At 37.7% G+C, this 14,517-nt stretch overlaps 1 protein-coding gene across 8 annotated transcripts in view; it reads right to left on the minus strand.

The window, feature by feature from the left end:
- Positions 1–4,430: 4,430 nt before the first annotated feature.
- dlgap1 (DLG associated protein 1) overlaps positions 4,431–14,517 on the minus strand; it is a 365,633-nt gene continuing 355,546 nt past the window's right edge. For all 8 annotated transcript variants that reach the window (XM_062980474.1, XM_062980475.1, XM_008108692.3 and 5 more), the window contains 2 exons: positions 13,775–13,927; positions 4,431–8,433 (listed from right to left, as the gene is read on the minus strand). In XM_062980474.1, the coding sequence (XP_062836544.1) occupies positions 8,224–8,433; positions 13,775–13,927 (363 nt within the window). In that variant the 3' untranslated portion in view covers positions 4,431–8,223. The remainder of the gene's footprint in view (positions 8,434–13,774; positions 13,928–14,517) is intronic.

Genomic DNA, 14,517 nt, shown 5'->3' on the forward strand with positions numbered 1-14,517 from the left:
AAACTAAAGAAAAATTAATAATTTACATACAATATCTAAACTTCAATGAGTTCTTGTTTTTCAGTTTGGAATTTTTTATACTTAGCATAGTTCCCAATGGCGAAGACCTGACTTTTTAAGTGTCTGCTGTTGGTTTATTCAGTTTTAACATCACTGTGAATAGTAAAAGGCACTGGAATGTATTTAGTTATCTTACTGCATGAACCAGAATAATTTTTAACTAGTTGGCTATGTTAGGGGGGAAACTCTGAAGAAACTACAAGATGTACAACAGTAGATAATATAATCAACTTCGGCACCACATAAGTTTTAGATACAACTTTATAGTTTTTTCCTCACCACTTTTTTCTCAAATAAGCCTGCCTTTTAGGTATAAGATATTGTAATAGGCATACTTCTATCGGTTAATCCCAGTCTGAAAAGACCTCCTGAAGCAATTCTTGAACAGCAAGTTAATATAGGTAAATTCCATTGATTCAATCAGTCTGCTCCATTTGAGCTAATAGCAGAACTCGAGCTATTATCTTTTCCAGTCTGAAGGTGGGAGTGCTGCAATTTATTTTTATGATATAATGCAAGATTGTATTTTATTCTACATTCTGTGAACAGCCTATAGAACACATTCGTTGGTGTCCTATATAAATGTAGGAAACAAAACATAGGACATAGAGCAATAAACATGCTTTCAGGTTTCCCAAAACTTCATACAGGCTAAATGTTAAAAATCCACATAAACTCAATTGCAGCACAAGAGGAAAAGAAGTTCCTGGATGGAGATAAAGAGCCCAATTTTGTATTTTGTAAAATGACGTTAATGAGATCTTATGTCAGTGGTTCCCAACCTTTGGCCCTCTAGGTGTTTTGTAAACTGGCTGGGATTTCTGGGAGTTGGAGTCCAAAACACCTGGAGTACCAAAGGTTCGGAAAGCTTATGTGAATATCAGCAAGTCAGACTGCAATTGTAGAAGGTAAGCTTGCCTAAAAACTTGGGGGGGGGGGGAGGTGACTAAAATCAGAAAGCACTGCAGCTTTCCATTCTCCCTCTGGTTATCAAAACATGGGTAACTTTATACATCTAAGCATAAGGGTGAATAGTACTGAGGTGGACATCATGTTACCATAGCTGAAGCAGCATGTGAAAAGAGAAGTTGGTCTCTTAAAAGATCAAAGCAAAAGAATCATAATACACAGCCTAAAAAGCTGCTCAATGGTGAATAGTGTAAACCTGATAACCTTACATGTAGTTGCATGTCGCAGACATTGTAGACCATAGGCTTTAAAACTTAATATAATTAACAAAATGATTTAACATACTCTGGAATGTGTAGCAACATTGATGAAGAGGAACAGTCACAAACTCTCTGCTCCGAGAAATTCTTATGGAAACATTCCTGGAACAAACATTTTCTGTTTGTGGGCTGTTGTGAGTTTTCCGGGCTGTATGGCCATGTTCCAGAAGCATTCTCTCCTGACGTTTCGCCCACATCTATGGCAGGCGTCCTCAGAGATTGTGAGGTAGATTGGAAACTAAGTCAGTGAGGTTTATATATCTGTGGAAGGAAAGAACTCTTGCCAGTGTGAATGTTGTAATTAATCACCTTGATTAGCATTAATGGCCTTGCCAGCTTCAAGGCCTGGCTTCTTCCTGCCTGGGGGAATCCTTTGTTCAGAGGTGTTAGCTGGCCCTGTTTGGGAAAGTATTTAAAGATTCTGGTTTGGGCAAGTATTTAAAGATTCATAAGAGAAGCAATGTTTTATTCTGCTTACATGGGATAATTCCAGATTTAGTTATATTACGAGGAAACCCATTCAAAGCAATTGGATTTCAATGCAGTCTCATTGATTTCGGCAGATTTGCTCCAGGCATGACTAAATCCAACACTGATCCATTAAGGGTGTATGTGCTTTCAAGCCAGCTGTTGACTTGCAGCAACCCCATGAATTTCATTGGGCTTTCTAAGATAAGGAATACTCAGAGGTGGTTTTTCCAGTTCCTTCCTCTGAATTATATTGCCTCTAGCACCTGGCATTTATTAGTGGTCTCCCAACAAAGTACTAACCAGAGTTGTGTAGCTTCCAAGATCAGATGTGATCTGGTGCCTTTAGGGTATTTAGGCCTCATGTTGAGAGTGCCCAAGCCTTGGTGCATCAAAGGCTTTGTTCCAGGCGGTGCTGTCATGTATCTAATTTATGGTAACAGTTTTGTTGCACATCCCTAGTAAATAACTCCTCTGTTAGTGTAAATAGAAGTTAACCGCTCTGCTCTTTGTTAGCCTTGGAGGACAGAGCAGATGGTGGCTGGCGCTTGTGCTTGGTATTCTTTGTTCCAAACTCTCCTAAAGAATCAACTGTGAGGAAAACAAAACCTTTAAAATATGCTTTCAACAGCAGCATACCACTTGCTATGAACAAAGTCCAACCAGTGAAGAGCAAGGGCTGAAGCATTAAAAAACTTGGGATTGTTTCCACGGTAGCTGCTTAAATGTGAAAAGCAGAACGTTTCTCATATTATGGAGTGTAGCAGTAGAACATTGTAATTTCAAAATGCTAGAGGATGGAAGATCTTTTTCTTTCCACCCATAGATGATTAAGAGCATTTGAAGGCAAAATTAAATCAGTGAATGAGAATCAATAGTATAAGTCTGAGAAGAACAATCTCAAACATTGTAACAGACTGATACAACCATTTCACACACTCACCTGTGTATTGAAAACAATTTTTGGTTTGTAACAAACATGATGCCAGTTTTCAGAGCTGGTTAGCTGTGAAGCTCTCCACAAACATGTTGAGGTAGTTAGAACTCTATATCAAATGCTGAACTTCCTGACAAAAATTCAGTCAGCGGTTCAAATCCGGGGAGCGGGGGGAGCTCCTGCTGTAAGCTCCAGCTTCTGCTAACCTAGCAGTTTGAAAGCATGCAAATGGAAGTAGATCAATATGTACCATTTCGGTGGGAAGGTAATGGCACTCCACGCAATCATTTCGGCCACATGACCTTGGAGGAGTCTACGGACAACGCCGGCTCTTCGGCTTAGAAATGGGAGATGAGCACCAACCCCCAGTCGGAGACGACTAGACTACGTCAGAGGAAAACCTTTACCTTTATCTTAAACTTACTCAGATTTACTTTTTTGACTGTTGCCTCTGTTTAGTGATGGAAGATGAGATGTATTCAAAGACAACTAACATGGAAGATGTGAGCTGTGCGTTGTATGGCAAACAATAGTATTGCACCAGAGCTTGCTTTTCTGTAGATATGCAAAGCATTTATGCCTGATGGGGAAATGGTCTTTTGGAATGAGAATTACACACTGTCCCATCCACTTTGTCCCAAGCCTCTGTGCTCTTAGCTCTTCTCACCTGGACTCATGTATGTTGGCCTCAGGACGCTTTCAAAATTTGACTTCAGCCCCTGAGCAGAAGAAATAGTTCCCACGTGCTGTTACAATCAGCTGTATAAATCAGAAATGTCTTGTTTAGCATGGTATCCCAATCCTGGGAGTCTGGTTTATCGCTTCTTTAATAATCCAGGGTTATGAATCAGGATTTGTTCTTGGTTTACAGATCTTCAATTGTACATAGAACAACAGGCTAGGATGCTATGTTTGATTAATTTGCTAAAACAACCATAATTGGCCACAACTATTTAGGACCTTTTTGTGTTACTAATCAATACACATTTCTGACACTCATACAGGCATGCAGGATGTCGTTAATGGGGACGTTAACAAAGAGTTCTGCTATGTATGTGTCTATGAAGGTATGGAGAGTTGCTCTGGTATATTCTGAAATACAGGTGCTAACTGGTATTAATTCTTCCTCTCCATTTCAGCCAGCTCTGTATGTGTGTTTTGGGGGGGGGGGGTGCCATCAGGTTTGTGACATCAATGATTGTAGAAGACTGTCAGGTCTAATTGTCTGTGTATGGGGTTTGGGTAATGTTTAACTTTTCTTTTTATCCACTCATATTCCATCCCAGATGCATACGGTGGGAAAGACATGGGTATGACATTGCATAGCCATTTTGCCTTTGGACATTGTACTCATTACGTCTTTTGTGGTCATCAATACCCAAGTAAGTTTGAAACAGTCCTATGGAATTAAGGCAGGCATGGGCAAACTTCGGCCCTCCAGGTGTTTTGGACTTCAACCCCCACAATTCCTATGGGTTTTCATTTCCATAGGAAGTCCAAAACACCTGGGGGCTGAAGTTTGCCCATGCCTGAATTAAGGTCTCAAAATCTACAAAGATGGCACACCTGAACAGCTAATATTGTCGAAGGCTTTACAGTAAACTCAGTAGGATGGATCACACAAAGGTTGTTTGTTGTATAAGTCAGCCAAAATTTCTACATTGGAAGAAATCTATATGTAACCCGGTTAAAGGCATTTATGTTGTTTGCAAAGAGGGAATGAATAGCCACAGCTCTTACAAGCAGTGCATTATTTATTTTATTAATTTGCTCTTTTTTACATTATGGGAAACATTAATCTATTTACATTTGTTTCATCCACACACCAGATAGGTAGATAATCCTATGAAAACTCAATTCATAATGCCATACCATGCTCTCCACCTCTCCATCTAGAGGCTTTGCGAGTTGTACCAGTTTTGCCAATCAAAACACACTGATTATCATGACTGGAAATGCAGGTAGAATGTGAATATGCCAGTGACTTACATTCCAGTTCAAATATGCATTATAAATTAGAAAACAAACAAACAAACAAACAATAAATTCACAAATATAAAGTTTAAAATAAAGTGATAGTGCACACCAAAAACTTGGAGGGAACACTCAATAAATAAACTGAAATATATTACAAATAACTTATTATTACTATTTACCTTTTCAATATTAAAACGTTTAATCCATTTCTTCATCTGTCATTACAAAAAGTTTAAGAGTATTTATGGAAACATCTGCAAAAAAATATAATAAATACTTTAAAACTTTTGGTTTAGGAGGCCAAAAACCTATTTTCATATCCCACCACCCAGAAAACCCCAATAGTTTTGAACTTTTAAAAATCTGATAGTAACATTTTGGGGCTTTTAAAAAACTACATACAAATTCAGTTAAAACTTTAAGGGTACAATCCGAGCAAAGCTGGCACTGTTTATGTTCCATTAATTTCAAATGGAGAAATTTGAGCATGTGCTTAAGTCTCCCACTGAAATTAATGGGAATTCAAATGCTTAACTTTGGCTGGACTGTGCCTTAAATATATCTTCTTTTTAATCTTCTGTTCTTGTTGCTTGTTTATGGTGCTCTGTAATAAATCAAAAGGTCAAAGGCAATAAAAGGTCGGTTTCTTACAGACAGAACAAATAAATGGTCAGGATGGAGCTACTCCTGGCCACTGCAATACTGTAATATCTCAAAGTAGACATTGTCCCCATGTTGTGTTCACAGTCTGGACACCACTTTTTGCTGAAAAATTAGGGTAAAGGTTATTATGTTCATAAGAACCCATAGGATTGACTAGGCATCATGCTACCAATTTTTTTAAACATTTCATACCAAAATTATGATGTATAAATGCAAATGCACCTATCCTAGAATACACAATTCAGGCCCCGATCCTCTATTTACCCAGGTGTAAATACAGCCAAAAAAATAACAAGATCTACTAGTAAATAATTGTATGTGGGCTTGTGGTGTATGAAACTGTACAACTTATGGCATCATCTTAGTACAGTTATGTTCAAGCCACTTGTTCCATGGGCCTTCAAAGAAAGTTAAGAAATTGTCCTTTGTTTGATACTATTCTGTACATCATCATACACAGAGTTGTTAAATATTCCAAAGACAGAGCATGATCATATATTTTAAAGGTGACAATTTAAAAATTATGTGGACTGCAAACAGTGTGTAAGCCTTCATTGTTACTGCAATTCTTTTCTGAGAAGTGTTCTAAAAATGAAATAAAAACAGGCCCTAGGAAATAAAATGCAGCTGAAATCCTTGCAAGTTAGACTTTCAGTGTTTACTTCATGGTTGGTTTACACTGGATAATTCATCATATCATTTAAAAGTCTTTAAAATATTAAATTATTAGCCCTTTGCCTGTAAAGTACAGCAGAGACAGTTTTGTGCCCTGTTTATAAACATATAGCTTGGATATATCAATGGCTCTGAGAGGTAGCATTTTTTTTCTAGTGGTCTTACAGATTTTTAAAAATCTTTTCCTTGCCAGTACCTGTTACCTCTCCCAAATTCTGGAACAAAACTAAAGGTAGCACCTGACTATGATGCTGTATTAATTATGTGATATGTCCTGACATGATTGGGAGGTAAATATTTTCAAAAAAAGGCCAGCTTTTTGATATTTTTGAGATGTAAGCTACATAGTTATGCTAACCATGCAGGTAAGGGGTTCACAGCTGGAATGTTTTGAATGTTTTAACAGTAAGGGCACTGAATACCAACTCTGGTAAGAAGCAGAGTACAGATTATCCAGTCTCGGTCAGTATATTTTGTTACTACCTGTTCTTTACAGAATAAAAATCTCTCTTAGCCTAGCAACAAAGCGATGGACATGTCTTGTCATGCTCAATGTGGGTGCCCATGTACATGGGAGAAATGGTGTTCCACAGAACAAATGAACCAAGATTCTTCACATGGCACATAGGAGAGCATCAATGAATGAAATCTCTGCAGCCCAGATCCATCACCTACTGCCTTGAGTCAATAAAAAGCCTCACAAATGATTTCGTGAACCAAGCACAGACAAAACCTTGCAACTGAACAACCACAAAGGCACAATCTGATAGTTTTGTTGTGTGTGACAGTCAGGGTTCAGACCATATCTGAATTTTATCATGCATATAATAGCATGATAGTGGAAACCATATTCTAAAAAACAACAGTTCTGTGGCACTTGGAAGATGATCATGTTCTGTTGGCAGAACCAATTAATTTTCCCACCAGTCATTTTTCAAGGGTATTGCTTACTAGTCTTGATTCCTAAGAGGCTGGAAGCATGAATGGACTGAAGTCTTTCAGGGAAAGAAAGGGTTACTCAAAGTCATCTGATGTGCTGAAGAAGTTACTTGATTCTGCAAAATTAAGTCTTTTCTGTTCTAAAGAAGAGACCAAAGGGGAAGATGTGAAGTATCTGATATATTTGATGACCGGTAGTATCTAAGCATGTATTTCATTTACAAATGCCTCTGTGAGGATGTGCAAAATAGGAAAGCCTTCTCAAGATTAGGAAACCAACAAAAACCTAGACTATTTTTCTCCTCCCTCACCTTTTTAAACTGGTGTAACCCACACATTACAGCAGGAATTGACAATATGGTACAATCTTAAAAATGATGACAAATTGGATAAAAATATTTCTTTAATCCAAGCTTCACCTGTATTTCCATCTTATCATCTCATTTACCTTCTTATTGCCTTTTAAAAAATCAATCTTTCCTTGGAAGATCAATTTTACAATCTTCTGCTGGTCAAAAAAAAAATACTCTCAAGTGACTGGGGAAATAAAAATTTGGCAGTTTGTGCAGCTGCAGGTCTGTCTCCATGGGACCATTTACATTATTACTTGCAAGATTCACTTAAACATTTCCCCTATTTCCCCACATCCTTTCAAATTGTCAGGTGAAAAAAGGTATGATTTCTCCAGATAAAAATAATGTGCGCTATCTTTTTTTTAAATAAACAAACAGTAGTCATATAAGGATGGAATTCTGAGTTAGGGCTCCTTTCACCATTAAAGAGGAAGACGACAGAATCCTAAAAGTTCACCCTGCAATATTGGATTCCCAAAATACCATTATGATTGAATATTGCTGTACACTAGATAAGGACTAACTTGAAGGACCAATAATGAATTCATTAGTGCACCTACTGTACAGGGATGTGTGTATGCAAGAGAGAGAGTGTGTGTGTGTGGCTGTGTGTGACAGAGATTGTTTGCATGTGGATCTGTAGGATTCTTTACATGAGGCCAGTTGGCAGCATCAGTACATGGGACAAAGCGCTAAGTTGACGTGGGTAAACCTTTAGAAAGCGAGGGGTGGTTACAGCGAAAATCTCTTGAAGGATTGACAACTACGCCACAGAAGTGTTACTTCATTGGGAGAGAAGAGAGAGAGATACAGGGAGGAAGGGGATACAAATACTTATTGGTGTCTCTGAGCATGGACCTAGAAGGGCAGATTATACAAGAGATATTTCCTTGCCATTAAGAGTCCTCCTGGATGGATCCCTTCATAGCCTGGTCTGGGCTTCGGGGATGTAAATCTCAATGCTTTCGGCGCTTTCAGTGGCTGAGTTCTGGCGGACAGACGCGGCTCGTTTGGCAGCCATCAGCCGTTTCCGGGCCTCCTGGCGCTGTGAGCTCTCCAAAGAGCGTTCCCGTATGAGTGGCACCTGACCTTTCGATGGCTTCTTTGGCACTGGAGGAGGGGCCCTTCTCTCCTGATCAAAGCAGAAGGTTAATGACATTATACAGCTTCTCAGGGGAAAAATGGAACAAAAATGGGGGTGGGGAAGGGGAAAAAACAGACAGACTAGGACAGGTCAGTAATAAGAACACCTTTTAAACCTAAATTTTGTTATTCCTATATCCTTTCCCCCCCTTCATTGATTTGGATTTTGCATTCAATGGCTCTAAGAATGGAGAAAACAACCAACCACCATCATAATCCAAAGGCAAAAAGGGTTGGCACTGTCGACGGTGCTAGATCTCCACTGGTTATAGTAGGTCAGCTACAAACCTGGTGCCAAAAAGGGCCAATGTTCCCACCACTAAACACAGTATGTGGCTTCCTTTGGGAAATCCAAACTCCTCTTCCTGGCATGATGGGTTAGAAGGGAGAGCACCATAAACAAAACCTTAGTACCACAATGTCAACAATCTAAGATATTAGAAAGCCTTTATGTAATTAGCGCAGCCCACCACCCAACAGTTAATTGAAGTCTTGGGATTTCTTAATAAAATCAACTCAGAATATTAGAATAGTGTGTAATTGGTATGAAAGACACAAATAATGAGGGGTTCCCCCCTCTCATTATATACAATATACATACACAAGACTAAATGGGCTTACAACACCAAGGACTTAACAGATATATTTAACACAGTCATGTGAACTAGCAGCCTGATGTTAGTTATCACAACAAGATTTTAAAAACATATGAAAGAAGAGCATGTAGTTAGTGGTGTCTGGCCCTGGTAACATGATACACTCTTTGGATAGTGCTATAAAAGTGCTTCTCAAAGTATAGCATTGTGCTGAATTAGCACCGTTAGTTAACAATTTGATTACAAACTCAAAAGCTGGTGTGGGTTACTTAAAAATGATTCTGAGAACATACATTAATCATCACTTTGGCATCCAAAGATAGCATGGTTAACAAGGAGAGGTATATATACACATGCTATATATACATACATATATATACATACATATATATACATATAAAAAATCTTCAGAGAAATGTATGTTACATCTACACTTGCAGGACTCTACAGTACAGAGTGCAGATCCTTATTTTGTAACTGCACAGCCTTTTCTCTTGATCATGCTATCTCAAAGAAGGGATTTTTCATTACATTACACTACAGTTTCATTGTAACTTATAACTTCAGTTATATCTTATAACCTTCTCATTGTTGAATGGTAAGATCATTTTAAGTGAAATGAATTTGTTCAAAACATTACATTTCTTTGGCATGCAAAGACTGATCTATGCTCTTACTCAAACTTAGTATGAAGGATAACAAGCACAAATACAAAAACAAGTTCACAAATATTGTCTGTCTCTCATTGAAATATGGAAAATGAACATTAATTTAAAATTCTAAGCAATAACCTACTAACATCATGGCACAGAACTTTTATTCTTCCATTACAGATTGCAGAAACAGCCTTTAAAATATATCTTCATATTATTAAAGTGAGACAACTTATGATTTAAACTAGTATTTACTAGTTTTAAATGTGTCAGCTATGAAATAAGGTATCTTTGCAACAAATAAAATTATTTGATGTAGTAACATCACTGCTAACACGCAGCTCAAATAATTTTTTAGAAGAAGTAGATATTTGACTGAAGTTTAGTTTAGCAAAAGCAAATTTAAAAGCTGGTGGACCACTTTCCCTGAAATGTTATATCAATCATGTTCCCTACTGAACATGTATAACGGACCAGTTTTGTGTCTTGTCTTATAAATTCTACATGTTCAGGTGTTTACATATAGAATCCACTTTGTTATTTGTCTTTAAAAATGCAGCATGTTGATTGTCAGCCACAAAAGATATCAAAGTTCCTACATAAAGCGTAACAAATAGAGACTCTGTTATGTAATGACATACATATCTGATTGAACATGCTCATTTTTTACTCCTTCCGTCTTTTTCTGCCTATGCCTGATGAAACAAAAATTATTTTGAAATTAATGAAGCTATAGGGAATTGGGGTAAAGTCCAAATTCTTCAGTAACTTCCTGATGAAAACTATTTCTAATAGTTATTTTATGCCAATTACTAAACTGTGTATGTTTTATCATAATTGTTCATATACAAGAGTGAGTCAAAAATTATCCGAACTCTAGTTATATTCAAACCTCTGCTTCTTTCCTGCTTCTTGGCAGGGGGTTGGACTGGATGGCCCATGAGGTCTCTTCCAACTCTACTATTCTATGATTCTATGATTCTATGACTCTGTTGGCCACACTGTCTTATCAGAGCTTTTTGTGTAACAGTGGTTCTCAACCTGTGGGTCCCCAGATGTTTTGGCCTTCAACTCCCAGAAATCCTAACAGCTGGCAAACTGGCTGAGGTTTCTGGGAGTTGTAGGCCAAAAACCTGGGGACCCACAGGTTGAGAACCACTGTTGTAAAAGGTCACTATCTCCCCAGTCACTGCTGTGCAATATTGAAGTGCTATGTCAGTTTATTTGCCACTGCAGTGAAAGAAGAATGGCCATCCCCTTGTGTTTTGCACAAAGGAAGAATGGCATACAGTGAAAAAGACCCAGTCAACAGTGCTTATTACCGTAAGATGCTCACTAAAGAGCTGAAGCCTAAGATTCGGACAAAACGCAGGGGACTACCATCCAAGGGCATTGTGCTGTTGCATGATAATGCACATCTGCACCCCACTGCCCATACTGTCAACACTCTCCCAAAACTTCATTTTGAAGTATTAAAGCATCCTCCCTATAGTCCTAGGTAACGGCGCTCCATGCAGTCATGCTGGCCACATGATCTTGGAGATGTCTATGGACAATGCTGGCTCTTCGGCCTAGAAATGGAGATGAGCACCAACCCCCAGAGTCGGTCACAACTGGACTTAATGTCAGGGGAAACCTTTACCTTTACCCTATAGTCCTAATTTTGTCCCATCAGACTACCACCTGTTTGGACCCCTGAAAGAGCCCTATGAGGATGAAGATTCATGTCTGATGAAGAGGTGAAGAGTGGTGCACTCGTGGCTTGCAGTTCAACCTAAAACACATTTTAATAATATTTTATTGACTGATGGACAAATGGACAAAGTGTGTTGAAAAGCAAGGAGATTGTGTTGAAAAATGATGTATTTGTCTTTTCTGAAACTTGATCGAAATAAATTCTACAGCCAGTGTGGATAATTTTTGACTCACCCTTGTGTATTATTAGACTCAAAAATAATATGAGAAGTGATCAGAATGCTGTACTAGTGGCATTAACCAAATTTTAAAAGAGGTGAAAATATTTTACATTTTTAAAATTTGCTTCAAATAGAGGAAAAGCAAGAGCAAATTGTCTTACATCTTCCATTTTCTATTTAGAGCAGGCATGGGAAAACGCAGGCTGGAAGGCTGTTAGTTGTGGGAGTTGAAGTCCAAAACACCTGGACAACCAAAGTTTGCCTATGCCTGATTCAGAGTCTGACCCTGACCTTGTGCTTTTCTTTATGAAAAGCCAAAATTAACTTTGTATTTGTAGACAGAAGAATCTACAGTTCACAAATCTGACTTATTCTATATCCGTCAAACAGTTCCAGAAATAAATTTTTGCAAACACTGGATTGAATCCCAATTGGCTGTCCTAATGGAGGAGCAGTAGTTAGGGAAGCCATTTTCGCCTACCCATCTTTTCTCATAAAGTTTCTTGCATAGATTCTTATGGTGTTTTATGGCCTGGAAGCTGCTGAGCAAAGGAGGAACAGCAAAAATTGCTTCCATGCACCCTTGTCCTCTAGCACAAGCAGAACTTCACCAGATGTTACTCTAACTCCCATCTGATTAAAAAAACCTTAAGTTTCCTTCTCAATTTTATGAGTAAGCTAAGAGGAGGTAGATAAGAGCATATTACATTATTTTACACATTGGGAAGAAAATATTTCAGAGAAAAAATTGACACCCTCTCCCTATTTTGGGAAAAGATACTTCCAGATTTTTTTCTTCTGCCCTTTGCTTATATTTCTTGCTTCTTGTGGGTTATATCAACATTTCTCTGTCAATTTAACTAACCCAGTTTGTACCTAACCTGTTTGGTGCAAATGGAAACTTGATGGGATGGGTCCCAGCTTTTAAGTGGTTATGATACCTATGATACAAACAAAGTATGGAAAGAATGGATTTGTTTGACCAAGATCTGCTTCTGACACAAATGTGAAAAACAAACAAACAAACAACAAAGCAGTGTGCTAGTGTCTTCAATAAAAAAGAAAGCCCAGCTTATTCTAAGACAATGGTCCTTAAACTCTGGTGCTCCAGTTGTGTTTGAGACTTCAAACTCCCAGACTATCTAGTCAATAACTATGATGGTGGAGATGTCTGGCAGTGGAAGTATAAAACACCTTGAAGATCAATTATTGTGAAAGTACTGCTCATAGGAGACACAGCAGAGCCTAGGTTTACCACTCTATTTAAGGCTTCAGAGCTGGGCTGTCTTAAATGAAATAAGTGAGGGGAACCCAAATAAACAAATTAAAACAATAACATGAAAGGTTTACCATGTAACTTCTACGATGTTTCAGTTTGAGAATGCCCACTCCCATGGGGAATTATTCTCAAGTAAGTGATTATTACATTACTCCCCTAGTTCACTTACTTAGACATTTCAAAGTGCATTAGTAAACAGAACTCTTAGTTTAGGAAGTACATGTTGAGTATCTCTTATCTGGAAATCCAAAATGCTCTAAAATCTAAAATTATTCACACATGTGGCTAAGATCATGACATCGTTGTTTTCTGACAATTCCGCAAACATAATCTTTGTTTCATGGACAAAATTATTGGGAATATGGTGTATAAAAATTACCTCCAGGCTATGTGTATAAGATGTATATGAAACATAAATGAATTCTGTGTTTAGACTTCAGGCCCACCTCCAAAATATTTCAAACATAAATATTCCAAAATATGAAATCCAAAACATTTTGATTCCAAGCAATTCATATAAGAGATACTCAACTGTACTATGTATACTATCTATATTATTTGTTTAAACTGTAAGAATCAAGATATGAGGCAATTTCTTCCAACAGTTGATTATCTAGTATGATTTTCTGTTAAGTATAAAAAGACAAATGAGCACATTCCCATTATTCCATTCACAGAAACAACTTTGCCTTTAAAAAAATGCCTAAAACATATTACAGATAATATCCCAGGTGATTATTAAATAAACATTTTTTACAATGAAATTAATCTGATATGAGCTCCATTTCATGTTTTTAACATCAGTGCTGTATGCAGAGGCCTATTTAATCTGTCCAGTATTTGTGCAGGGTTTTAAATGAAGCATACAAAATCGACAATGTTCTACCTTCTTGTCATGTGGATCCATCTGTTTCCAATTATTGGCCTTTAACTGATGAAGTTCATCAAATTTCATACTAATATTTTCTATGGACAACTGCAGCATATCCCAAAACCCTGCTAAATCCTGGGAGGCTGGTCTTGGATGTGCATTAGGATTCTGTACAACAGAAAAGAAGAAATGCATGAAAAAAATGTGCTTTAAAAAAAGACATGAAAAATTCAGCTCCAAAATGGTTGTTTATCTTCATCTAATCACTGAGGTGGTGGATTTGACTCATCTGGATGTCTGGTTTATTATATCAACTTATGCATGAACTTCCATTCACTGAGACAGACACAGGCCTAGATGCAGCAGGATGCTAGTAGAGCCAAAACACACAGCTGGAGTAGGAGTGATGAATTTAACCATTGTACAAATAGCAGGGGAGAGGCAGCACATCCATACTGCCTCTTGAATACCTGGTTGTACAATGGAAAATTGTGCTATCGCTTATGCTAACTCTAGAAATTCAGTTCTGCTATGGTAATGGACCACATGCTACCACAATGACACTGTTGGATCCGGTTCCAAAGGTATATGAATTGTTAAGACACAGTTTACCAAGGAAGGATTGCAAGCCTTCTTCTCTTGAAAGGGATTTCTATAGTAAGGTAGGTTATACGTTGAAGCATAGCAGTTTTTGTTGTGTCATTAGTATAGTATAATATGCTGTTTCAACAGTTTTTTCGTAATGTATATGCCACATA

Source organism: Anolis carolinensis, chromosome 4 (genome assembly GCF_035594765.1).
Source record: "Anolis carolinensis isolate JA03-04 chromosome 4, rAnoCar3.1.pri, whole genome shotgun sequence".
Classification (NCBI taxonomy): Eukaryota; Metazoa; Chordata; class Lepidosauria; order Squamata; family Dactyloidae; genus Anolis; species Anolis carolinensis.